Here is a 26,465-nt window from a genome sequence, read left to right as displayed (position 1 = left end):
GCTGTCTGTTCAAGTCTTTTGGCCCTTCTTTCTGGTAGTTTTGATGGTTGATTTTCTTTCTTTCTTTTTTTTTTTTTTTTATTCTTTGACAGGAAAAATTAGACAGTGAGAGAGAGAGAGAGAGAGAGACAGCGAGAAAGGTCTTTCTTCCGTTGGTTCACCCCCCAAATGGCCACTACGGCTGGGGCGCTGTGCTGATCCAAAGCCAAGAGCCAGGTGCTTCCTCCTGCTCTCCCATGCAGGTGCAGGGCCCAAACACTTGGGCCATCCTCCACTGCCTTCCCGGGCCACAGCAGAGAGCTGGACTGGAAGAGGGGCAACCGGGACAGAATCCGGCGCCCCAACCAGGACTAGAACCCGGGGTGCTGGTGCTGCAAGCGGAGGATTAGCCTAGTGAGCTGTGGCGCCGGCTGATGGTTGATTTTCATTAAAGTATTCTGGATAGGACTCTTTATTAGCAAAAAATGTTGAAAAATAAATGTGTGTTTGTGTATGAAAATAATGTTTTAGACTATCATTTACCAATGCATCAAAAACAAATTATTAGCAGCTAGTGTTACAGCACAGCAAGTTAAGTCTGTTGTTTGCAACATTGGTACCCTGTGGTAGAGTACCGGTGTGAGTACTGGCTACTCTGCTTCCTATGCACCTTCTTGCTAATGTGTGGGGCGGCAGAAGAGGATGGCCCATTTACTTGGGCCTCTGCCACCCTTGTGGGAGACCTGGATGGAGTTCCTGGCTCCTGATTTTGTCCTGACGGCTGATCTGAAACCATGGGGCGGGAGTAGTATAGCAGACTCTATGTGTCAGCTATGCTCTCTCTACCACTGCCTCTCTGGAACTCTGTCTTTCAAATACAGTCTTTGCTGTTGCGGCTACTTGGGGAGTGAACCAGTAGGTGAGAGGTCTGTTTCCCTCTCTCTTTGACACTCTACCTTTCAAACAAACAAATAAACAGATCTTTGAAGGCCAGCGCCGCCGGGGCTCACTAGGCTAATCCTCCGCCTGCTGCGCTGGCATCCTGAGTTCTTGTCCCGGTCGGGGCACCGGATTCTGTCCCGGTTGCTCCTCTTCCAGTCCAGCTCTCTGCTGTGGCCCGGGAGTGCAGTGGAGGATGGCCCAGGTCCTTGGAGCCCTGCACCCACATGGGCGAGCAGGAGGAAGCACCTGACTCCTGGCTTCGGATCAGCACTGCGTGCCAGCCGCAGTGCTCCGGCCATAGGGACCACTTGGGGGTGAACCAACGGAAAAAGGAAGACCTGTCTCTCTGTCTCTCTCTCACTGTCTAACTCAATGTGTCAAAAAAAAAAAAAAAAAGTCTAGAAAGCAAAAAAAGTAAAAACTTGAGAAGAACAAGATTGGAGAGCTTACCAGTGCTTAATTTTTTATGCTACTTAATTTTATGTCTGATTGTACAGTTACACAGTGTGGTCTTGGCATACAGATAGATGAATGAAAGGGAATAGAGAGTTTAGAAGTAAGCCCAGATACATTTTAACAGTTTTTGCTGAAAGTGGTTAAGTCAGTTCAGTGGAGGGAAAGAGTTTTTTAAAAATTATTATTTTATTTGAGAATCGGAGTTACAGAGAGAGAGGGAGAGACACAGGGAGATCTTCTATACTCCAGTTCACTTCCCAAGTGGCGGCAATGGCTAGGGCTGAGCCCGGCCAGAGCCAGGAAGTTCATCGGAGCCTCCCACGTGGGAGGAACCAGCTGCTTGAGCCTTCACTGCTGCCTCCCAAGGTCTGCACTGTAAGGAGCTGCAGTCAGGAGCCTGAGCTGCCGTCTGACCCAGGCTCTGATGTGCACGCGGTGTCTTAACTGCTGGTCCCAACGCCCACCCCTTCATTTGTGCTGCAGCTGATACTCAGGGGCAGTAGAGATGACTCCTTGTAAAGTAGTCAGATGTTTGCTAAAGCTGAAAGGCAGTGCCAGGCGTCTCTTTTGGGAGGGAATTGTAGCTTGGGAGTCTTTCTAGTTACTGATCCCCAGGGTTTTAGGTGATTCAGAACTTAGGGTCTGGCAGATCTACCTAGAAAAGCCACGGGTCTTGTGGGAAGCGAAACAAACCCCAGTGTTGTTTAGGTACAGAGTGTATTGTCCTTAAGACTTTGCCTTCTGTTTTCCATTTATAAGCCAAGAATAAAACCACCAGGAAACAGAAACTAAAAATGAAACCAAAACATGTAAGAGAACATCAAAAAAAAATTAGAGTTGAAAGTAGTGTATCATCTTCAAGACCACAGGTGGTGGGCAGTTAAAAATCCCAAATTGGACATTTTATTGTGAGGAATAGTCCGTTGATTCTTGCCATTGTCAAAATGTGTGTTTGTCCCCATACATACACAGGCATGCCATTTGAGCAACTAAAGTGTTATGGGAGAAAGAACAATTGTGTGGGGTGGGTATAAATGCAGGAGGGTAGGTAGGCTTGGAAAGCAGTGGAACGAAGTGCCCCATGTTAATAGTGCCGGATTCCAATACCCCATACCCAAGTCTGTATAGCAGTGCCTTCCACAGAGTGTTGTACAGGGGTCAGAGTGTTAAGTGCTTCCCAAGCATTTGGAATGATGCCTGGCACAGAGGAAGTGCTCGGTGAATGTCCACTGAAGGAGTAAATGAGCTTTGATGCTCACAGGTGGGAGAGCAGGGAGAGCCCTGCTGCTCTCCCTGCAGCCACTGCAGGGAATTTCACACCTTTCAGATGAAGGAGCCATTGTTGTGGTTGGCACTCATGCAGATAAGGCACAGCCAGTAAATGCTTCTGGAATGTATGGGTGGCTGGGCCAGACTGGAGCTTCCCATGGGAGGAGTGTGTGTGTGATTGGGGACTTTACACAGGCAGACACCTTATATTTTAGTAGGTAGGTATCTCACTGTGTCGTGGTACAAGAAAATGCTAGATGGCTCATCAGACCTCAGTATTAAGACAAAGAATGATTCAAAGACATTCTAAGCTGACAGATGGGGTGTGAATGTCATGGAAATGGAAAGCAGCAGTGGATTGAATAAAGACTGGGAGACTCTTTAAGGTTTTTCCAAGTCTGAATTTTTTGGGTCTTTGAATCTGAGTTTGAACCATGAAGTCAGGATATAAGAATAGAAGAGATGCTCTCTGGGTTATGTATCTCACCACGTCCTGACCACTGGAGTCTTCAGTCTCCAAAGTCTTCCAGAATCCTCATGTGACACATCTGAGGACTGGCAGGTGCAGTGGAACTGTCTTTTCCCAACATGCTGCAGATCAGTTAGAGCAAGCAGAACAGGGACTTTGGCCACCCTTTTTTTTTTTTAAAAAAAAAAGTTATTTTTTATTTGTATGAAAGGCAGAGTTACAGAGAGAGAGGGGGCGATCTTCCATGCACTGGCGCACTCCCCAAATGAAGAGTTAATAATTTGGTATCACTCCCCTAGTAATTCTCTGTGTTACACAGACACACACACACGTTACATGTATTTCTGGTCGTACCCATGTCTCTCAGCAGGATATTGTGACCATCTTGCCATGTCTAACCCTTCTGGTTTGTATTTTAAATGACTGGTTTGGATCTCATCATATGGGTACACTGTAATTGGTTTGCTTAATCGCCAGCCTATGGCCTGTAAATCCTGACACCCACTTGCCAGTAGCACCCAACAGTCCTCCCTTGCTGATGTTTCCCACCAGGGAGTCGTCAGTCTTTTTGTCCTGGCCCCTGTGCCAGGGCTGATGATGCGCTCAGTCCTGTTTCCCCAGAGGCAGCATGGCGTCTTAGTGATGGTCTGTTGCTGTAAGCGAATGGCACAGACTGGGTGAGTCCTAAGGAAAGGAGGTATATTGAACTCTGGGTTCTCAGCCTGGGAAGTTGAGGGGTTGAGGGCCTTCTTGCTGGGGTGGGTGGGGAGGACTCTGCAGAGTGCAGAGGCAGTGCAGGGTGTCTCCTGCAAGGGGGACTTGAGTGTCCTAGCTGGGATCTCTCTTGTGCCTCTTACAAAGCCATAATCCCATGGGACTTGGGCCCCACCCTCGTGACCTCATTTACTCTTAATTACCTCCCTGAGTCCCAGCTAGCAGAGTTGGATTGTTTCCACGCTTAACTGCCCACAGTGGGAATTAGATTTCAGCATGAGTTCAGTGTGGACATTCAAAGCACAGAGCATGGAAACCACGTGTAAGCATCTAGACTTGAGGGCTGGCAAGAAGAACGTTTGGAGTTTGAGGAACTGGGGTGGTGATTGGGTATACTTGTATTACTTGGTATATATTGGGTAGATTTGCACCTGCTACCTCTTGGTTGAATGTGCATCCCTGGCTGTGTCGAGTGTGTTCTCCTGCTGAGTCCCAGACACCTGCCAGGCTCTGTGCGCCGTGAGCAGGCTGCCCTCTCCAACCTCCCCTGCCTGTCCTGCAGCCTATCTGCTGCGGGAGTGCCGACATCCGTTTCCCGCCTTCTCGCTGCTCCTCCTCCTGTCTGGAGCGCCTTCTGTACAGCCGACTTATCCTGCTCCCCAGAGCCCAGCCCGGCCGTCCCCTCCTCCAGAGCCCATCCCTTCTTCACGGGCATCCTCGGTGTTAGCATAGCCTTCATTTCTCAGTTATTTTGTGCATGCTTGTTTGGTTGAGAGACAGCCCTCATTCTCTGCTTAACTGTCCAGATGTCCACAGTGACCAGAACAGGGTCAGGGTTGAATCAGGAGGTGGGAACTCAATCCAGGTCTCCCCCATAGGGTGGCAGGAATTCAATTCCTTGTGCTGTCACTGCTGCCTCCCAGGGTCTGCGCTGGCAGAAAGCTGAAATCGGGAGCTGGAGCGGGCTCTTGAACCCGGGTCACTGATATGGGACACAGGCGTCCTCCACTGGGGCTCAGCACTAGACCAAACGCCTGTTCCCCTCTTCATTTCCTCCCCAGCACATGCTACATTTCTTAAAACGTCTAAGAATTTGTTCCATTTTTTATTTTATATATTTTTCTGTGACTTGTATGTGTGTTTTTTTTCTTCCCAGAAACCTTTTGTTTAAGGAATTCAAACTTCATGCATTTCATAAGTACAACCTCAGGAACATAGTGATTCTTCCCATTGTACTCACCCTGCCACCCACACTCCCACCCTCTTCCTCCTCCATGTCCTATTCCCATTCTTATTTTTTACTAAAGTCTATTTTCAATTCACTTTATACAAATATGAATAACTATACTAAGAGTCCAACAAATAATATGGGAAAAAATGTTCCTCAACAGTTGAGACAAGGGCTATTCAAAGTTGTCGCATCTCAAAGTGTCAGTTTCATTTTTGTAGATTTCCTTTTAGGTGCTCTATTAGTTTCCACAGATCAGGGAGAACATATGATGTTTGTCGTTTTGGGACTGGCTTATTTCACTAAGTGTGATGTTTTATGTTTCCATCCCAAGAACTTGTTTTTTTTAATATTTATTCTATTTATTGAAGACATAGTTACAGAGGTAGAGCCAGAGAGAGGGAGAGGGAGAGGGAGAGGGAGAGGGAGAGGGAGAGGGAGAGGGAGAGGGAGAGGGAGGGAGGGAGGGAGATGTCTTTCATCTGCAGGTTCAGTCCCTAAATGGCTGCAATGGCCAGAGCTGAGCTGATCCAAAGCCAGGAGCCAGGAGCTTCTTCCAGGTCTCTCACATGGGTGCAGGAGCTCAAGGACTTGGGCCATCTTCTACTGTTTTCCCAGGCCATTGGAAGTGGAGCAGCTGGGACTCGAACTGGCGCCCATATGGGATGTCGGCACTGCAGGCTGGGTTTAACCCATTATGCCACAGCATTGGCCCCAAGAGTTTATTTTTCAAATTTGTTTATTTTCATTTTATTTGAAAGGCAGGATGAGAAAGATCTTCTGTCTCCTTATTCACTCCCCAAATACCCCCAATAACCAAGGCTGGGCCAGGTTGAAGCCTGATGTCAGAATTCCACTCAGTCCTCCCGTGGGAGTGGCTGGAACCCAAGTTCTTGAGCTGTCACCTGATGCCTCCCAGAGTGCACATTCGCAGGAAGCTGGATGGGAAGGAAGCGAGAACTTGAACCAGCTGCTCTGATACGAACACAGATGTACCAAGCAGCAGCTTAACTGCTGTGCCGAGCACCTGCCCTTGTCCTCATCTTCTGCTTATCTGTACCTCTGTCCTTTTTCTTTCGCTCCTCTGTATCACCAGGGCCTAGCACATGGCAGACAATACGTGTTGCTTGCCTAAACCAATAGTATTGAGTGTTCCTGAGTCGACAGCAGTAGAAACTCCTCTCTGTGGTCCAAGGGGGCAGAAATGAATCCAAGTTTGTACTTCCAGAGGGAGGTGATTGATCAGCTTTTCAGTAAGGTTCCACAGCAGTGGGGCAAGTGCCTTCCTTGCGCGAGTTGTAGAACAGGGGCTGTGATACTGTTGAAAGAGTTCCTGCGCTGGCTGTTGAAGCTGACTGGATCCTTTCCCCTGCTTCTTCCCAGCCTTCAAAATGGGAGGACATGAAGTCACTAGTCCACCCTTCTTGTGTCAGCGGCAGATACAGCTTTCGCCACTAGGTGGCACTGGGTGATCCCTTTGAAATCATTTCTCAAACCCCTAGCACTTACACCCCTAGCATACACTGGAAACAGAAGTTTCAAGACAGTTTTAGGCTTTACTGCCTGAAGTGCAAGCTGATATTTTCTATTTAACCCTAGCCTAGAGTTTTTTTTTTTTCTTTTTCTTTTTTCTTTTTTGACAGGCAGAGTGGACAGTGAGAGAGAAAGAGAGAAAGGTCTTCCTTTGCCGTTGGTTCACCCTCCAATGGCAGCCGTGGCCGGCACACCACACTGATCCAAAGGCAGGAGCCAGGTGCTTCTCCTGGTCTCCCATGGGGTGCAGGGCCCAAGCACTTGGGCCATCCTCCACGGCACTCCCTGGCCACAGCAGAGAGCTGGCCTGGAAGAGGGGCAACCTGGACAGAATCCGGCGCCCCGACCGGGACTAGAACCTGGTGTGCCGGCGCCGCAAGGCGGAGGATTAGCCTGTTGAGCCATGGCGCCGGCCCTCTAGCCTAGAGTTTTTAAAAATGTGTATTTGAAAACTATTAAGCTGATTTTTTACAATGTTTGAGTCACAACTCAGTGCCTGACAAGCACTGTTTTAGAAGAAGTTCAACGTTGCAGTGTGGTCCACTCTTTTCCCTTGGGCAGTCTGGGCTTATAGAGAAAAGTGTGTCCATTAGTGTGAGTGCTCTGCCTCTTTTTGTGTTGAGTTGAGGCATTGAGAAGCTGAATGTAGATGCTTCTTTATGGATGTCTGTGGGTGTGCAGATGTTAGAGGCTGTGGGAGACGTGCTTATGTAGAACTTGGCACCTAGGCCCTGTTGTAGTCAAGGTACAGGTTAAGTCTTGTTAGTAGAGAAAAAGCAGGGAAGAGATGGGTACGTGCTTTTGGGAGCTTGGAGTCTCTCCGTAGACTCACCATAGAGCACACACCCCCCTTAAATGTCAGCTTGTTCATCAGGCAACACGGAAACGTGATGTTGCGCTGGACAGCAGTGAGGAGGCTGAGGCCATGAGTATGAGAAGCTTGACTCAACTTGGCTGAAGTAGTCAAGACATTGATTGTCTCACACAATAAGCACCGGGAGAACTGGCTGCAGGCCCACAGAAGCTGGGTGTGGCCGTAGGGATCCACGTTGTTTCCATGGCTTAGTTGTCCTGAGCTGGATCTACGCAGGCTGGCAGGAGGCTTCCCGTGGAATCAGGGTCTCAGCTCCCGTAGTGGAAACACCAACCTTGGCCAGAGAAGATTTAGGGGACCCTGAGCATTTTGCAAGTTGCAGTTGTTCTGTGTGCATTTTTCTGGCTTCTTCACCATGACCTCTGCAGTGTCATAGTTAAGAGTAGTTTCGAGGGGCCTGCGGTATGGCATAACAGGCAAGCTGCCACCTGCAGTACCGGCATCCCAAATGGGTGCCAGTTTGAGTCCTGGCTGCTCCACTTCCAATCCAGCTCTCTGCCATGGTCTGGGAAAGCAGTAGAAGATGGCCCAAGTCCTTGGGCCCCTGCACCAACGTGGGAGACTTGGAAGAAGCTCCTGGCTTCGCATTGGCGCAGCTCCAGCCATGGCGACCAACTGGGGAGTGAAACAGCAGATGGAAGACCTCTCTTTCTCTTTCAGCCTCCCCTCTCTCTGTACTGAGCTTCTCGTCTACTGCTTTTCGAGTAGTAGTGACCTGACTAGCCCTGGCCAATGCGTTTGCTAGTGATAGATGGGATGAATGGTGGCAAGTCTCCTGCAGGAAGTATGTGGCATTTGGCCCTGGGATGGGAGTTGGTCCTGTGAGGGAAAACCAACATGGGAAACACGAGGAGCTGTGCGACAGGTGGAGGGATGGGTGGATGGTGAGTCTTTGCGTTTGCGGTGGGGCACTGAGCGAGCATGTGTTGGCCTTGTGGGCTGGACGGCTCTCCTGGAGATCGGGAGCTGCTTCCTGTGAGCTTGGCCGCAGATCCTTGGCCTGAACCTGCTAATCTCTGCCCACCTCCCTCCGTCTTCAGGTTTGCGGTGAGCCTCGGCTACTGGCATGACCCTTACATCCAGCACTTTGTGAGACTGTCTAAGGAGAGGAAGGCCCCCGAGATCAACAGAGGCAAGTGACCACCTCCCTCCCCCGGGGCCAGAGGTGTGGGGGTTTGTTAACTGGAGACCCAGTGCCCTCTCCAGCAGCATAGGAGAGTGCTCATTTCCCAGCACTGCACCTCATACAACGTTTTTTAACACAGATTTTTTTTTTTTTTTTTAAATATTCAAGTCATCTGCTGCAGTGGCCGTGGCTGGGCCAGACCAAATCTGGAGCGTGAAATTCCATCCGGTTTCCCAAGTGGGTGGCAGGGGCTGAAGCACTTGGGCCGTCCTCTGCTGCATTCCGGGTGGATTAGCAGGGAGCTGATGGGAAGTGGAGCAGCTGGACTGCCATCGGTGCTCTGATGTGGGTGCCTGTGTTGCAGGCCACAGTTACCCACTCACTGCACCAGTGCCAGCACCTGTGAGACTTTCATCTTTGTGAATCTGATACGAGAAAAGCCTCCTACTGTAGTTTTACTTTGATTTATTTATTTATTAAAGATTTATTTACTCTCTCTCCCTCTCTCTGCCTCTCCTCTGTGTAACTCTTATTTGAAAGTAAGAGTTACACAGAGGAGAGGCAGAGAGAGGGAGAGAGAGGGAGAGAGGTCTTCCATCCGCTGGTTCACTCCACACTTGGCCACAATGGTGGGAGCTGTGCCGATCCGAAGCCAGGAGCTTCTTCCAAGTCTGCCACGTGGGTGCCGGGACCCAAGCACTTGGGCATCTTCTACTGCTTTCCCAGGCCATAGCAGAGAGCTGGGTCGGAAGTGGAGCAGCCAGGTCTCGAACCACCACCACTTCTCTCTCTTTGCTGCTGGCACTTCAGGTCAGGCCGTTAACCTGCTGTTCCACAGCACTGGTCCCTATAATTTTATTTTATATTACTCTTAAGGTGACGTTGAACATGATTCTTCTGTTTGAGTCCCATTCAAAAATCTTTTACTGTGAATTGTGTTCATGTCAAAGATAACTTTTTATGGCCCCGTGATGGTGTTAGGTAATAAGACTGTTAGGCTCTGCGAGTAATTTCCATCAAGGAGGTTAACGGATTGGAGCCAGGAGCCTGCCGTACTCTCAGCCAGAAGGAAAAACTGGCCAGATGGCTGTCACACTGTGTGTGCAGGGACGTGGGCCCGCAGAGGACTCCTGAGGGAAGTTCTGTAAGGACAGCAGAGAGGCTGAAGTGCCGCTTCCTGAGAACAGGGCTGTTCCCTTTCCTGTCCTCCCTCCTGTGCCCTGGAGGCGGGTTTCCCTCCGTGCTGCAGAGGCAGAGACCTGCCACACAGTGTCCCCCAGCCTTGAGCCCAGCTGCACGCCAGCATGCCTTCCTCCTCCTCTCACCCTCTGCCTCTGGACTGGGGGGCCTAGAACCCCGTAGGAGGGTGCTGCCCCGAGAGCGTGCAGTAAGGATCCTTGTCTTCCATTTCCAGTCCTCATGGGTGGTATTTCCCTACAATATGATAAAAATGATTTACCAGAAAATAAAATGAAGACATGCAAAGAATAAGGCCAAATTATTTACTAGTATATTGAGCAGAAACAAGGCTACTCTGCCAAATTGCAACAAAAGTTTAAAAAATGCTACTCTCAAATATCGTCCTTAGAGGCAGGTGTTGTGGTGCAACTGGTTAAGCTGCCGCTTGGGACAGGCACATCCACTTGCAATCCAGTTTCCTGCTGATGTACCTGGGAAGCCAGCAGATGATGGCCCAAGCCACGATGAAATTTCTGGCTCCTTGTTTTGACCTGGCAGCTGTGGCTGTTAGCAGGCGTTTCGGGAATGAATCAGTAGATGGAAGATCTCTCTCTGTGTGTCTGTCATTCTACCTTTCAAATAAATAAATTAAAAAAAATTTTTATTAAAATAATCATGTGCAATTTAAAAACTCTTTGCCCACACACTTTGAGCACTTTGATTCTGTCTCTGTTCTTTCTTTCAAGTTTTTAAATTTATTTGAAGGCAGAATGACAGGGAGAAACAGAGATCTTCCATCTGCTGGTTCATTTCCCAAATGCCCACAACAGCCAGGGCTGGACTGTTACAAAGCCAGGAGCCTGGAACTGCATCCTTGGTCTCCACGTGGGTGGCAGGGATCCAGGCACTTGGACCATGTTCTGCCTCCCAGTACATTAGCAGGGAGCTGGATAGGAAGTGTGTAGTGGGCAGGAATGAAACAAGGTCTGTGATATGGAATGCAGGCGTCCCAAGCCACAGCTAATCCTACTGCAGCACAGTGCCTGCCCATCTTCCCTTCTTCCTGCTTTGTGTCCCGTGTCCTTTCTCCAGGCTTATGCACCAAGAACTAAGTCATTTTCTTTGGCACCTGCTTACTTCTGGCCTCCTCACTGGCCAACATTTTACTTGGAGCCTCTGGTGTGTTCAGGGTGGAGGTGAAAGGAACAGGATGAGAAATACGGTCTCCTTCACTTTAAAAGTCATCTGCTGGCTGGTGCTGTGTTGTAGCGGGTAAAGCTGCCACCTGCAGTGCCAGCATCCCATATGGATGCTGGTTCACGTCCAGGCTGCTCCACTTCCAATCCAGCTCTCTGCTATGGCCTGAGAAAGCAGTAGAAGATGGCCCAAGTCTCTGGGCCTCTGCACCTGCGTGGGAGACCTGGAGGAAGCTCCTGTTCCTGGCTTCAGATAGGCCCAGCTGCGGCCAATGCAGCCACTCACTCTCTGTCTCTCTCTGCCTCCTCTTCACTCTCTGTGTAACTCTGACTTACAGTTAAGTAAGTAAATCTTAAAAAAAAAAAAAAAAAAGATGAAGTAAATCTTAATAAATAAATAAATAAATAAATAAAGAGTCATCTGCCCCATTTCCTCACCCAAAGTTTGCATTTTACTGGAGTTCTGAGTGGGTTCACTGCAGCCATAGAAAGCTTGTTTTCTTTTTCTTATACTTTTTCCATTTCTTTTTCTTTCCCTTTCTCTTTCTCTTTCTCTTCTTCTTTTAAAGATTTACTTATTTATTTGAAAGGTGAAGTTTCAGGAGGGAGAGGCAGAGGCAAAGAGAGAGAAGTCTCCAGCCCCTGGTTTACCCCCCAGATGTCCACAACAGCCAGAGCTGGGCCAGGCTGCAGCCACGAGCAAGGAGCTTCTTCTGGGTCTCCCACTTGGGTCGAAGGCCCAAGCACTTGGGCCATCTGCTACTGCTTTCCCAGGCACACTGGGGAGCTGGATCAGAAGTAGAGCCACTGGGACTCGAACTGGCTCCCGTATGGGATGCCGGCACTGCAGGTGGTGGCTTTACTTGCTGTAGCTTACCGCTGGCCCTGGAAACCAGACTTTCAGGAAGAGCTTGTTGTGCAACTGTTTCGATGTAAAACTTGTCTGTGTTAAATAAAACTGAGCATTTTATGTTTCTCAAGGTTAAATAGCTTGTATTTGATTTGGCACAAATAACTTTTAGAAGAGAGAATTTGAAAGTTGGCATTTCTCACATCAAAGATAATCCTTTGGACATGAAGAAGGGCCAGTGTTTTTTGTTGTTGTTGTTGTTTCTGGTTTTTTTTTTAATTTTTTTTTACAGGCTTATTTATTTGAAAGGCAGTGTAACAGTGAGAGGGAGAGACAGAGAGGAGGAGAGATCTTCTGTCTGCTAGTTCACTCCCCAGATGGCCACAGTAGCCAGGCTGACGCCAGGAGCCTGGAACTCCATGCAGGTCTGCCACATGGGTGCAGGGGCCCAAGCACTTGGTCCATCATCCACCTCCTTCCAGGGTGCATTAGCACAGAGCTGGATCAGAAACAGAGCAGCTGGGGCGCAATCTGGTGCTCTGTTATGGGATTTCCTCATTGCAAGTAATGGATTAACCGGTGGTGCCGTGTTGCCGGCCCTAGGTGTTCTGTTTTGCTCCTTTGTCAGATGGGCTTTGTAGGGCCAATTCCTTTTTTTTTTTTTTTGCTTTAGAAGCTTTTATTATGTGCTGTGATCACCTTGGCCATCTCTGGGTTACTCCTGCTCCACACTGCAGTGGACTGAAGCCCACAAGAGCAGAACCATGTGTGTCCCTTAGACCATGACATCCCAGCACCTGGCTCGGGGTCAGGGCACATAGCAGGTGTGCTGGCACCCATGTGAGGTCAGCAGCCAAACCAGAGACACCAGGGTACCAGAGAGCTCGTGGAAAGCGGAGTCCTGGTCGCTTGGTTGGTGTACACGGCTCTGAAGTCCATGGGCGGCTTGTTCGTATGACTCGTTGTCCACGAACCTTCTGAGGAGCCCTCAGATTCCTGTTGTGAGCTGCGGTCTGAAGCCATTCCACAGCGTCCTTGTGACAGTGCACAGTGAGGAGGGCACAGAACTGAGAAGTGCTGGGGAGAGCAGGTGGCAGTTTGATGTCCTCCTAAGACGAAAGCTCCTGGCAGTGAGCAGGACCCCCTCTGGCCCCTGTGGCACCAACCACATTCCAACCTCAGGTGGTGACTCCACGAGCAGCCCCTGTGCCAGCCGGCCATGCCCCTCCCCACAGGGACCTGGGCAGCACGGGTCTAAGTGAGCGCATCCTGGAGAAACCCGCCCGCCAGATGCAGTGGAGAGAGGCCAAGGTCTGTGGCCTGGGTGTCCTTGCTGAGAAGCAGAAGGCGCCTTGAACAGCTCCCTGCAGCTTTGCTGAGCTCCGCCTCCCCCTGTGGGTTGGGGGTGGGGGGCTAATTGCTGACATCACTGAGCGGTAGCTTGTCTCTCTCCCTGTCTCAGGATATTTCGCGCGAGTCCATGGTGTCGGTCAGCTTGTAAAGGCGTTTCTACAGAAAACAGAATGTCGTTGTCAAGTCCTCAACCTCGGGGCTGGGATGGATACAACCTTCTGGAAATTAAAGGTGAGTCCAAATTTTCCTCCTCCCTCCCCAGCTGTTGAGGTCTGTGTGGCTGAAAGCTGTAAAAAGCAGCCTAAGAGGTAAGAGGTGACAACGTGCCTCCTGCCCCATCTCCAGCCACCGTGCCCAGGTGCACCGCTCTGCCCCGGCCCCATGGTTTATCTGGCAAGAGCCCCAGTGGTACATGTTTCAGGTTGTTTTTAATTGTTGTTGCTCTCAGCATAATTAACACAAATATCTGTGTGTATTTCCCCTGTACATGTGAAAACAGGAAGAAAAATTCCCCCAGTGGAACTGCTGGGACAAAGAGTCCTGATTGTGGGCATCATGGATAAAACTTGGAGATTTGTGGGACTGGGTGATGATAATATGGTGCCAGGTCTTTTCTTGGCTTCTGATTTCATGCTTTAACTGCCATTTTTTTTTTAAAGATTATTTTATCCACTTGAAAGGCAGAGTTACTGAAAGAAAGGGAGAAAAGAGAGATAGAGATCTTCCATTGTTGGTTCACTCCCCAAATGGCCAGGGTTGGGCGAGGTTGAAGTCAAGAGCCAGGAGCTTCTTCCGGTCTCCCGGTGCATTAGCAGGGAGATGTGTTGGAAGTGGAACAGCTGGGACTCGAACCAGCGCCCATAGTGCATCTGTAATTACATACACACAGAGGAAAAGAGACCTGGGTCTGGTGGGCGGCAGAGCCAGTCTTAGAGCTCTGAACTGCCAGTCTTGGAGACCTGGGTTGGGTCTTTACTGCCAAACCTTTTCCCTGCGAAGCCTCCTCTGGCTGTTTTCTTTGTTGTAGGTTAGTACAGAGTTTGCTCGCTTCTTCTATGAGGTCGGTCTTGTGGCGGTAATGGGTACGTGCATTTTGCCAGATTTCCTTGGAGGTGTGGACCGAGATAACTGAGAGTGTATGGACATACCCGGCCTGCAGATCTGTCTGTGGTCATCAGATCCCTGATAAAAGGTCTCCTGCAATCAGAGGTCCCGGCCTTTCTCTCATGAAGTGACAATTGGTGGCCTCCCCCCAGTCTTGGTACTCATTGTTGGCCTAGAGTAGGGTAGCTAACATGTCTGATGTGCTTTACAAACGTGACCGAATGCGTTGCATGACAGCTCTGTGAGGCTTCACAAATGAGACATGGGGCTGCAGAAGTCGTGTCTTTCAGAATTGCACAGCCAGTGGTATGGACAGGGGACAGATGCCGGCACCACGGTGGGCCCACTGTGTGTGTGTGTGTGGCGTGTCCCGGGCTGTGGTGTGAGGACCTAGAGCAGGACCGTGTAAGAGGCTCTGTGCAGCCTCCCCTGTCCTGTAGGTCCGCTGATGGTTCATCAATCTGCAGTTCCAGTTTCTGAGCAAAGTACGCTCGGGGCACGCTGCACCCCTGCCCGAGAAAGAGCGTCTGTGCGTGCTGAGGAAGGGGGGTTGCAGTGTCTGACACTCCTCTGTGCAAAGTTTCTTTATTTTGATGGATGACTGTATTTGTCTGAAGGGTTTTTTCCCTTGGGGTGGGGAGTTCCAAGTTCTTTTTGTAAATACCTATTATACGTACACGAGTGTGCTTGAACAAGTTTGTGGAGAGGCACGTGTTTGGCTTGTGTGTTGGCAGTGTTAGTGTGCGTTAGCCTTGACAGTAGAGTTAAGTAGTGAGAACGGAGAGCATCTGGCCTGCAACAGCCTAAATGTTTACCTTCCGGCTCTTTTCAAACGTCTGCCCATCTCTGATTTAGAGATACACAGGTTTCCATGAAAGTGTATGGCAAACCTTGTCCGTTGGTCTTAGTGCCTCATGCACCTTCCACCCGGGCTGGTTCCCTCGTTGTACCTGCAGGCTCAGCGTCAGTCCTGGGCTTCCTGCTGCCACTACTGCATGAGCTCCTTCCGCTTGCTCTCAGGAGCCTGTGACTGTTTATGCCATGGAGGATTCCTGTTACGGTTTACAGAGGAGGTAGCTCCCCACACTCAGTGTGCACTTTTTTTTTTTTTTTTGGACAGAGTGGACAGTGAGAGAGAGAGACAGAGAGAAAGGTCTTCCTTTGCTGTTGGTTCACCCTCTAATGGCCGCCGCGGCCGGTGTGCTGCGGCCAGCGCACCGCGCTGATCCGATGGCAGGAGCCAGGTGCTTCTCCTGGTCTCCCATGGGGTGCAGAGCCCAAGCACCTGGGCCATCCTCCACTGCACTCCCTGGCCACAGCAGAGAGCTGGCCTGGAAGAGGGGCAACCGGGACAGAATCCGGTGTCCCGACTGGGACTAGAACCCGGTGTGCCAGCACTGCTAGGCAGAGGATTAGCCTAGTGAGCTGTGGCGCCGGCCTTCAGTGTGCACTTTTAAATCCCAGAGTCTTATGTTAATGGCTAAGGGATTGGTGTCAGTGGTTGATGGATTAGGGTGCAGGCTTGATCTAGTTACAGTGTCTGAAGGTGAGGCCTTTGGGAAGAGACTGGATTGGACTCAGTAGCTAGTGTGGAGCCCATGACAGAACTGTAATGGACTAGAAGGAGGCAGTGAAGAGTCTGCTCCCCGGGCCTCCGCTTCCTGGCTCACCACGGCTCCTGCCTCTGCGCACCTTCTCCCGTATCAGATGCTAGATTAACACAGCTGCCTGATTTGGCCTGGAATCTCCAAAAGTCTCAGCTGAAATGAGCCTCCCTCCTTCCTAGGAAGCTCCTCTTGGGTATTTCCCTTGTCACAAAAATCCACCCGGTGAAGCTCCCATCTGGAGGGCAGAGGGCACAGGGCGGTCGATATTGTCACGTACACAGAAAGGAAAGGGCGAGTGGAACCCTTGAAGTGGACTCAGTTTCTCGGTGTCTCTTGGGTTCTGTCTCCACACGGGGGAAGCAGTGTGTCTGTTGGCAGTCTGTGACGGGGTGGCTGTCATCCCCTGGAGTCTGAGGCTGCCTTCTAGCGTTAGGTCCCGTCTCGGGCGTCTCCATCCTCCCCGCCACAGGTCTGGCACACGGGAGAGTGTCCAAGGTTGCAGAGAATCACGGCACAGGAAGTTAAAGCCTCACTTGCTACAGCCATTTCACCCGTTTCTCTGTACCAAGAAGCTGTTTTTTTGTTTGATTTATTTATTTGAAAGTCAGAATTAGAGGGAGCGAGAAAGAGAGATCTTCCATCCACTGGTTCACCGAAATGGCTACACCGGCCAGGGCTGGGCCAGGCCTAAGCTGGGAGCTTCGTGAGTCTCCCACGTGGATCTAGGGGCCCAAGCGCTTGGGCCATCTTGCCCAGCTTTCCCAGGCAGGTTAGCAGGCAGCTGGATCAGAAGTGGAACAGCTGGCACTCAAAGTGTGAAGCCACAGTGCTGGCCCCGAGGCTGCTGCTTTATAGCTCCAAGTGTGCCCTTTAGGAGCCTTCCTTATACAGTGAACTCAGAGTTCTTCTGAGAGTCACGTGAGCCAGTGCATGGGAAAGCTCTTTTTTTTTTTTTATTTTCAAAATGCTGTTATTTATTTATTTATTTATTTGACAGGTAGAGTTAGAGACAGAAAGGTCTTCCTTCCGTTGGTTTATCCTTCAACTGGCCACTATGGCTGGAGCTACGCCGATCCGAAGCCAGGAGCCATGTGCTTCCTCCTGGTCTCCCATGTGGGTGCAGGGGCCCAAGCACTTGTGCCATCCTCCACTGCCTTCCTGGGTCACAGCAGAGAGCTGGACTGGCAGAGGAGCAACCGGGACTAGAACCCTGCGCCCAAATGGGATGGCAGCATCACAGATGGAGGATTAACCAAGTGAGCCATGGAGGCGGCCCCGGGAAAGCTCTTTCGAAAGGAGGAAGGCCTTTAAGAGTTGGAGGACACTGTTACACCCGTCATTCACTTGCTTTCTGGAAATTTAGAAGATCCTTAACTTTCCATACCCTGAGAGTAGAAGTTCTTAAAAGGTGGTGTAGAATTTCTAAGCACAGGTTACATTCATGGGGCAGGTGTTTTGGCACAGTGGGTTAAGTTGCCGCTTGGGATGCCTGTATCCTCTATCCCTGTGCCTGGGATCAATTCCCACCTCTTCATTTCCATTCAGCTTCCTGCTAATGTGCCTAGGAGGTAGCAAAGGATGGCCCAAGTGCTTGTGGCCCCGCCACCCACATGGGAGACCCAGATGGAGTTCCTGGCTCCTGGCTCTGGCCTGGCCCAACCCTGACTGTTGCAGACATTTGAGGAGCACCAGCAGCTGGAAGACCCCCTCTGTACCCCACCTTTTCTTTCTACCTCGCTGCCTTTCAAATTAATTAGTTAATTTTGAAAAAGATTACCTCTGGTACGAGCTTTCCAGTGCAGTGGGTTAAGCACAGCCTGTGATGCCAGCATCCTGTGTTTGCACACTGGATCGAGTCCCGACTATTCCACTTCTGATTCTTCTCCCTGCTAATGCGCCTGAGAAGGCAGCAGAAGATGGCCCGATGCCTTGGGCCCCTGTGCCCACGTGGGAGACCCAGAGGAAACTCCTGACTCCTGGCTTCAGCCTGGTCCGGCCCTGGGTGTTGTAGCCCTTTGGGGCGTGAACTGCTAGATGGAAGGACCCCCCCCCCCCCTTCTCTTTGCTTCTGCCTCTCCCTCTCTATAAGCTGCTTTTGAAATACATCTTTAAAAAAAAAAAAAAAAAGCCTGCAGCAGCAGCCCATTGGTCTTGGTGCCTTGTGCTGGGGGTGAGGAAGATGATCAGTGAGTATGTGGGTGAAGAAGCACTGATAAAGACTGTGTGTGTTTTCCGCAGAATGAAGGTCTCCTGCCAAGTAAATATTTTGAAGTCGACTTTCCGATGATAGTAACGAGGAAGCTGCACAACATCAAGTAAGTGTGGACGTCAGGCCCAGGGTCAGGGCTTCTCAGCAGTCTCATTCGCACGCACACACCCACCCTCTGAACTGGTACTTTAAATAAAATCCTACTTCTTATGTTAAAAACTTTGTTTAATGAACACAGGAGTTTCAGCTTCTAGAGATGTCTGATCCTTCCAGATTGGAAATATTGTTCAGGCTTCTTCTTTTCTGGGTTATCCTTTGAAAATAAATTCTTTACCTTTTCTAAAACAAGATTGCATTTTATATTAAACATGCTATTAATATGGAAGTGGCATTTCTGATGCCCTGGGAACTGCAGACCACACTGAGCTGTTAGAACTCTGCATGAAATGAGAGTAAATGGGCTCTAAGTGAAGCCCAGAGGTGGTTCCCTCAGATAAAGAGTAGATTGGTGCTGTGTGTACCTGTTGGGATATTGAGTTTGGGTCTCCGATTGCTGATTTTTTTCATATGTTGGGTTGGTGGAGTTATCACAGAAATGTTACTGAACTTTAGGTTTGTGTAAGAATCACTTCTTTCTATTACCTAAGGCAGATCACAGCTACTTAAAATTTTTGTTTGAGAATAGGCAAGAAACTCAAATATTTAGAAAATTCTTGTTAGCCTGTCTTTAACTGTTTCTGAGTTTAAGCGCTTTTTGATCACTTTGTGATTTGCCCATTAAATCTTGAATATACTATTTAGCAGCCCTAGTCTGAATATACACTGAATTCTTATTGTGTGTGCCTGGGGTCAAATGTATTTACCTAGTGGCTCTGCACAGTAGCAGCATGTACAGGCTGAGCACTCCTGATCTGAAAATCCCAAATGCTCCTAATTCTGACACTTTTTGAGCATCGTGTCTGAGTGGGGATAAACAACAGAGAAACTCTACGCAAATATTAAAAAAAAAATCCAAACTCTGAAACATTTATATTCCCAACATTTCGGGTACAAGCCCCTCCCCCTGTGTCTGCCCTGTCACTAGCAGGATCTGCACTTTTGCAGCCAGGGAGCTCTTGAGTAAACTGACTCATCCTTCTCCGTTGTCCCGTCTTCCCTCAGATGCAAGCCTGTCCTGCTGAACCCCATTGTGGAGTTACACTCAGAGGACACGCTTCAGATGGGCAAGTACTCGGAACCCGAGGAGTGCAGTGTGAATGCTGGAAGCATTTGTTTGCTACCTGTTTTTCCTTTTCCTTCTTAAAGATGTGTGTGTGTGTGTGTGTGTGTGTGTGTGTAGGGGGGTTTTATACAACATATGCGGCTGCTGATAGATGCTTACTTGTAGCACAGTTACAGTGAAGGAATTTACAACGACTTTCTGTGTGACTCTTCTTAGGTGGCCTTAGGTCCCCAAGCTTAAATTTTTTTTAAGATTTGTTTTTACTAATTATAAATGCAGAGTGACATAGAGAGAGGGCGAGACAGAGATCTTCCATCTGCTGGTTCACTGCCCAAATGGTTGTAACAGCCAGGGCTGGGCCAGGCCAAAGCCAGGAGCTTGGAACTCCATCCGGGTCTCTCATGTGGGTGGCAAGGGCCCAAGTACTTGGGCCATCACTCTACTGCCTTCCCAGGCTCATTAGTAGGGAGCTGAATCAGAAGCAGAGTGGCTGTGCTCAAACCAGGGCTCTGGCATGGGATGCCAGCATTATAGGCCGCAACTTAACCCTCTGTGCCACAACACTAGCCCCTTAAATCAGTTTTTTTAAAGAACTGCAATTAGTTGCTAGCATTTCAAAAATAGATTTCTCATGAAAAATCTCAGTTGCCACCTACCCCTGGAAGAATCAGGATGTGGTAACATTAGATCCTAATTCCAACACGGCAGTAATTGGTGGCAGCTGCCTCATTTAGAGGAACTGTGCCTCCTCCAGGTCTGGCCTCCATCCACTGTCTTACTTGAGCAGCTCCACTCATGTATAGTATCTGCTGGGCCCCTGCAGTTTGGTCAGTTTCTCTGCCCAACTTTTAATTAGGAATGTTTCTATCAATACTCCCCTCACCTCTGAGCCTTTCAAATTACGAGAGTCTCTTTCAGAATCTTCCATTATTTTCAGTTTGAGTCTGATGAAGCAGTTCAAAGAGTGTATTAGTTCCCAGGATCATAAAACCTGCTCTGTGAAGATAGCCTTCTGTAAAGGTCAGTGTGGGAAATATCCCCACCTGTCCCCCAAGAGATGGACTCAGACTCACAAGTTCAGGGAAAAGGAGACTTTGTTGTTGGTCTTGCAAGATCAGATGTCTGAGGAGCAAGCACAGGCAGGAAAGTTACAGGAAATCATGTGTATCCTAGCACAGGTCCTCCCCTGGTTCCTCACTGGCTGAGTACTGTGGGGTGTGCAGTCTTCTCCCGAGGTCACCTAAGTGATAGTTACCTTTCTCAGTCCCTCTCTGCACTTTAATTTCCTCTTGTCAGTTGCTTACTCCATAGCATCCTGTTTGCCTAGTGAGTTTTGCTATATCTGCAACTCAGCCAACAGTCATTTTCCATGCTGTGTTGAGAAAGGACCACCAGACATTTTTCCCCCCACCCCCAGAAACCTCTTATTTAAGGTATACAAAGTTATGCATTTCATAAATACAAATTTGGGAACATAGTGATTCTTCTCACCCTACCCTTCCTCCCACCTTCACTCCTACCCTTCTTCTTCCTCCCTCTCCTATTCCCATTCTTCTGTTTTAATAAAATCTATTTTCGGGCCGGCGCCACGGCTCACTAGGCTAATCCTCCGCCTAGCGGCACCGGCACACCGGGTTCTAGTCCCGGTCGGGGCGCCGGATTCTGTCCCGGTCGCCTCTCTTCCAGGCCAGCTCTCTGCTGTGGCCAGGGAGTGCAGTGGAAGATGGCCCAGGTGCTTGGGCCCTGCACCCCATGGGAGACCAGGAAAAGCACCTGGCTCCTGGCTCCTGGCTCCTGCCATCGGATCAGCGCGGTGCGCCGGCTGCGGTGCGCAGGCCGCGGCGGCCATTGGAGGGTGAACCAATGGCAAAGGAAGACCTTTCTCTCTGTCTCTCTCTCTCACTGTCCACTCTGCCTGTCAAAAAAAAAAAAATCTATTTTCAATTAATTTTATGCATGTAAGCTTAACCCTACTCCAAGTACAGAGTTCAACAAATAGTATGAGAAAAAAAAAAAAAAAAAAAACTGTTCCTCAGCAGTTGAGACAAGGGCTGTTCAAAGTCATCTGCTAATTCACTCCCCAATTGCTTGCAACAGCCAGGGCTGGGTTCAGGCTGAAGTTAGAAGCCAAGAACTCCATCTGGGTCTCCCACATGTATGATAGGGACCCAAGTTCTTGTCCCATCACCTCTGCTTTCCCAGGTACAGTAGCAGGAAGCTGGATTGGAAGCTAGAGCAGCCAGGACTCCAACTGGTTCTGTTTTGTGGAATGCCAACCTCACAAGTGGCAGTTAACGCATGGTACCACAGTGCTGCCCTCCCCAGAATGAGTTTTTAAAACAGAAATCAAAGCAGTCCATACAGCAGACTCATGGAATGATAATTGCTTCAAGTAGCACTCTGACCTCAGAATCAGCCCTGAAGGCATTCTGGTCTGGCTGAAAAGCCCATGAGGGCATTTCAGGCGTGGAAAGCCAAGGCGCTGTGGCAAAAAGTGTCCTACATACATGAAGGACTTCTGTGGGCGAGACCCCGGTAGAAAGAAGTGAAAGGGTATACTTTTCTTTGAAGGGAGGAGAGAACTTCATTTTACTTATGGCCTTGTCTAAATAATGAAGGAGTTTGTGGATTCAAAAGGCTTCCATAGCCTAGGCATCTCATGTCAAAAGCCTCAGGTGATCACTGACATCATAGTAAGAGTGTTAATTGTTAAATTAACAACAGGAGTCACTGTGTACTAACTTCCCATGCAGGACCTCTGTCCTCAAAGGGTTGTATTATGAGAGTTAATAGTAAAACTTGTTCCCAAAGGTTTACTTTGTTTTAGTGTATTAAGTGGAGGATACTCTTCTGTCTCATAAATTATAGTTATGTCTAGGTGCTCGCGGGCCTCTGTGTGCCTCCTGATTTATTTTCAGCCACAGTAACCCTCATCACCACAGGGGTCTGCTGCTGTCCTCTGAATGTGCCAAGGCATCCTGTGCCCCAGGCCTTTCCTCTTCCTCCGCCGGGTCTTTTCTTCCTTCGCAGTTTACTTGATGATCTGCTTCTCATCCCCTGTTCTCAGTTCAACCCCCACCTCCTCCGAGAGGCCTTCCCTGACTACCAAGCTGCGGAGCAGTCTCCTCTCCTTGCTGCCTGAGGTGTCACTCTTCTCACACTACCTTCTCTAGTTGCGTCCCAGGACCACGTCCTCTGATGTCATCTTAATTATGCATTTATTTACTCGCTCGCTCGCCCTCTCCCTCTGCCGTGGAAGCTTCCTGAGAACACCTGTGTGTTGTTGCGCCACATCCCCAGCAGCTAGGACAGTGCCCGGCACCGGGAGTGCTGAGTGAGTAAACACACACACCTTACCTGAACGACTCTGCGCTTTTGTCACCCATCTCAGCTCCTTGACGGAGTGAGTGGGTGTAAGGAAAAACAGTCAACACAGACATTTCAGAGCGTTCCCCGGCCTCGCAGCTGAGCCCTCAGGAGGAGGGTCTGTCCGGGGAGAAGAGAAGACTGCCTGACGAGGAAGGGCATGCAAGGAGCTGGCAAGCTGTGTGGCTGGAGCTGGCATGGAGGGAGGAGTGTGGTTCAGGGTGAAGCTGAAGAGAAGGTGGCAGGGACAGCATCACCCGGGTTCTCCAGCCCTGCTAAGAATGCAGATTCCATGCTGAGAGAGCTGGGAAACCGTCCTGCATGCCCTTCGCCACATGTGGCCTTGTTCCTGATTCCTTTTCCCTGCAGGATGGGCAGGGACCAAGCCTGCTTTTCTTCAGCCTATCCCAGAACATAGTGAGCGCTCACTGAGTATCAGAGGGTGGACACGTGGACACAGGAAATCCTCTTTATGGCCCAGCAAACCTCCAGAAGTGTCTCCATTGTTCCTCTCCCCACCCCCTACCTAAAAAGTGTCCCAGGGAAAATCTATGCATCTTTGCAATCCTCACCAATAATTGGTCTTTCATTGAAGACATGGTGCAGGCAATTGATGGGATCCACCAAACAGCAACACACCGCTCCTGCTACACTTACTTGGTGGTGATGGAATAGATCCTTAGTTCTGTGATACAGCAGCACTGTGGAGAGAGAGAGAGAGAGAGAGAGAGAGAGAGAGAGAGAGAGAGAGAGAGTTTTACTGTGTTACTTTATAAAGCTTGATGCTTTTCCAGGTTAACATAATTAAAGCATAGGAGCTTGATGAGGCCGATAATTAAAGTTTGTAGAAGCTTTTGCCCCATTAACAAATCCCTGCAACACATGTGGCTTCGAGCGTCAGCTGTCTCTTAGGTCACAATTCTGCAGCCTGACCAATCGTGTTGGGTTTGTCTTGGTGGACCTTCGAGCACTTGACTAGATTTCACCGGGGGTCTAGTCTCTGCCAGAGACCACATGTGTAGCAGGCATTGACTAGCCTAGGGGACCCACCTTTCTTGGCTCATAGTGCCCTGTGTCTCAGCACATGTTTCACAGAACCCTGAGGCAAGTAAACAAACAAATGCAGCAGTTCTGTGTATCAATTATTTGGGTTCAGACATCTTAAATATTTACATCCTAACAACTTAATTAGTCATTTGGGAAAATAATGCACATTACGTTGAAGGAACAAACGCTATTTTTATTTCACTCTTGAATAATCACAATTGCGACTAATGAGCTGTGTGCCCTCGTTGAGCACTTGATGCTGTCACTTTGGTATCAGCTGGGACACTGCCCCGTCCACCTTGATGTTCACACAGTACTTTTCAGCCACACCAGCGTCTGTAACTTGGCTTTGGGAAGATAGGAGGTCAGGAAAGGAATGCACAGCAGTCTAGTGCTGAGCCTGGGGCTGAGTCGTGCTGGTGGTTTGCTTCTGTCTGACCAGCGCCGAGCCTCTGCGTTTCCCTCAGAGATGTAAACTATCTCCTCCACCTCTGTGAGTCTGGGGCCACCCCAGGGCCCCATGGCATATGGTTCAGGATCTAGGGAGCTCAGTGCATTGAATCTGAACTGTAATCGCATGAGATGGGCATTGTCTACATCAAAGATCAAAGGAAAGGTAACCTTGAGTGGTGACGGAACTTGCGCAGAGCCACATGGTTAGCAAATGCCGAGTAGAAATGCGATCTCAGGACTGCTTGAGACCAATGCCCAGGCTGCTACAGATTCACTTCAGAGAGTTTTTGCCTTGGAGACACTGTTCTGGGGAAAAGCCACAGTGTGCCGTTTCCCCTGGCAGAGAATAATTAGGATTAGTTAAGGATTTTAAACCATCTAAACCATCTAATACTGACTAATGATTTTTTTTTTTTTTTTTGGACAGGCAGAGTGGATAGTGAGAGAGAGACAGAGAGAAAGGTCTTCCTTTTGCCGTTGGTTCACCCTCCAATGGCCGCCACGGCTGGCGCACTGCGGCCGGCACACCGCGCTGATCCGAAGGCAGGAGCCAGGTGCTTCTCCTGGTCTCCCATGGGGTGCAGGGCCCAAGGACCTGGGCCATCCTCCATTGCCTTCCTGGACCACAGCAGAGAGCTGGCCTGGAAGAGGGGCAACTGGGAAAGAATCTGGCGCCCCGACCGGGACTAGAACCCGGTGTGCCGGTGCCGCTAGGTGGAGGATTAGTCTATTGAGCCGCGGCGCCGGCCTAATGATTCTTGAAATTTGTGTGTAACTTTGATGCAGTGTTTCTTAGTCTCAGCACTGTGGACATCTTGAGGGCATTGGATGACAGCAATATCATATGATGGCCATTAGCGCCCTCTAGTGTGACCTTGCAACATGTTCCCTGGTGGCAAAATTACCCTGTTTGAGAACCATTGCTTTACTTCAGAAATGACCAAAGTCTATTCTGGCCATATATAAATTGATTCTTAATTTTTCAAACCACAGTATGATGTCATATTTTCAGGGCTTCTCCCTCTTCCATCCTCTTGGGAATGAGTCATCTAAAGAAGTGTTGATCACAGAAAGAACCACCGGTAGCCATAGAGAGTGTTCATTGGCTTTTCAGGACAGGGTGGCTATGATCTGTTCCTGTAGAAAGTTCCTACGTATCGCACTAAACACTCTGAGTTCCCTTCCATTTTTTATTCTCTTATGAAACAGAATGAGGAGCAGAGGGAGGGAAAGCATCGTGGAGCCCATTTCATCCACGAGTTATTTTCCCCAGCAGCTCACAGCGTCATCCCAAAGGTTCCAGGGTTTTTCTGTTCTTCCGTGGTCTCTGCTAGTGCTCGTGTCCTCCACAGTTGCATTCTGGTCCCTGCAAAATGAGGTCAACATCCTTCCAGGATAGATCATCCATCTGCTTTTTTTTTTTTTAAAGATAATGTTTATTTGAAAGGCAGAGCAACAGAAAGGGAGGGAGATACAGTGAGAAAAAGAGAAAGGTAAGCTGGTACCTGGGCGTATCGTGTCATATGGGCACCAGTTCAAATCCTGGCTGCTCCACTTCCACTCCAGCTCCCTGCTAACACACCTGGGAAAGCAGAGGACGATGGCCCCAGTCCTTGGGCCCCTGCACCCACGTGGGAGACTTGGATGAAGTTCCCGGCTCCTGGCTTCAACCTGTCCCAGCCTTGGCTGTTGTGGCCGTTTGGGAAGTGAACCAGTGGATGGAAGATCTCTCTGGCTCTTGTTTTCTCTCTGTATCTCTGCCTTTCAAATAAAACAAAGCTTAAAAAAAAAAAAAAAGTCAGGAAAGTAATAAAGGGGAAGCAGGGAAGCCACAGTCTGCCCACATTGCCCCAGTGCACAGGCCAGAGAAGTCATATCAGAACATGAAGGCCCTGTCCTGTCCTGTGCAAGCAAGCAGTGCCCGAATGCATTAACAATACGTGTGTCTGGCCTGAGTTTTCCATCCCTGATGGAAAAAAAAAAAAAAGAAAAAGATACAAAACACCAGCATTTTGGAGCATCCTGTTCTCTAGCTCAGGGAAGATGGATCTCACTCAGATTAGAAAGTTAGCTTGCAGAGTAAAACTCCCCTGTCAGCACAGTCACTCCCAGAAACTGAGTCAAGCCACACAGAGCTGCAAGGCATCGGTGACTGGAGGCCGTGGTGAGCTGGCATCACAGGGAATCTGGTCATGCTGGATCGGGCCCCTCAAGTAACAGGGTTTGATGACTGTAACACACACCACCATCACAACACACTTGCTCAGGGGTTACACAGGCTGTGTACGC

At 49.4% G+C, this 26,465-nt stretch overlaps 1 protein-coding gene and 1 long non-coding RNA gene across 4 annotated transcripts in view; one reads left to right on the top strand and one right to left on the bottom strand.

Annotated features, from left to right (window-relative positions):
• The window catches only part of LOC138847028 (leucine carboxyl methyltransferase 1-like), a 43,229-nt gene that overhangs the window by 14,162 nt on the left and 2,602 nt on the right, over nucleotides 1–26,465 (top strand). The window contains exons 2-5 of the mRNA XM_070064553.1: nucleotides 8,505–8,596; nucleotides 13,278–13,399; nucleotides 18,118–18,194; nucleotides 19,250–19,311. Coding sequence (XP_069920654.1) covers nucleotides 8,505–8,596; nucleotides 13,278–13,399; nucleotides 18,118–18,194; nucleotides 19,250–19,311 — 353 coding nt within the window. The remainder of the gene's footprint in view (nucleotides 1–8,504; nucleotides 8,597–13,277; nucleotides 13,400–18,117; nucleotides 18,195–19,249; nucleotides 19,312–26,465) is intronic.
• The window catches only part of LOC138847029 (uncharacterized), a 64,152-nt gene continuing 47,621 nt past the window's right edge, over nucleotides 9,935–26,465 (bottom strand). For 2 of the 3 annotated variants that reach the window (XR_011384638.1, XR_011384639.1), the window contains one exon: nucleotides 25,353–25,542. This is a non-coding gene — a long non-coding RNA (uncharacterized lncRNA). Of the gene's footprint in view, nucleotides 10,025–25,352; nucleotides 25,543–26,465 lie in introns of those variants that run through there. The other variant, XR_011384641.1, reaches the window with a different exon arrangement.

Source organism: Oryctolagus cuniculus, chromosome 19, assembly GCF_964237555.1.
Source record: "Oryctolagus cuniculus chromosome 19, mOryCun1.1, whole genome shotgun sequence".
Classification (NCBI taxonomy): Eukaryota; Metazoa; Chordata; class Mammalia; order Lagomorpha; family Leporidae; genus Oryctolagus; species Oryctolagus cuniculus.
The sequence above is the reverse complement of the archived record's forward strand: the minus strand, read 5'-3'. Positions and strand labels throughout refer to the sequence as shown.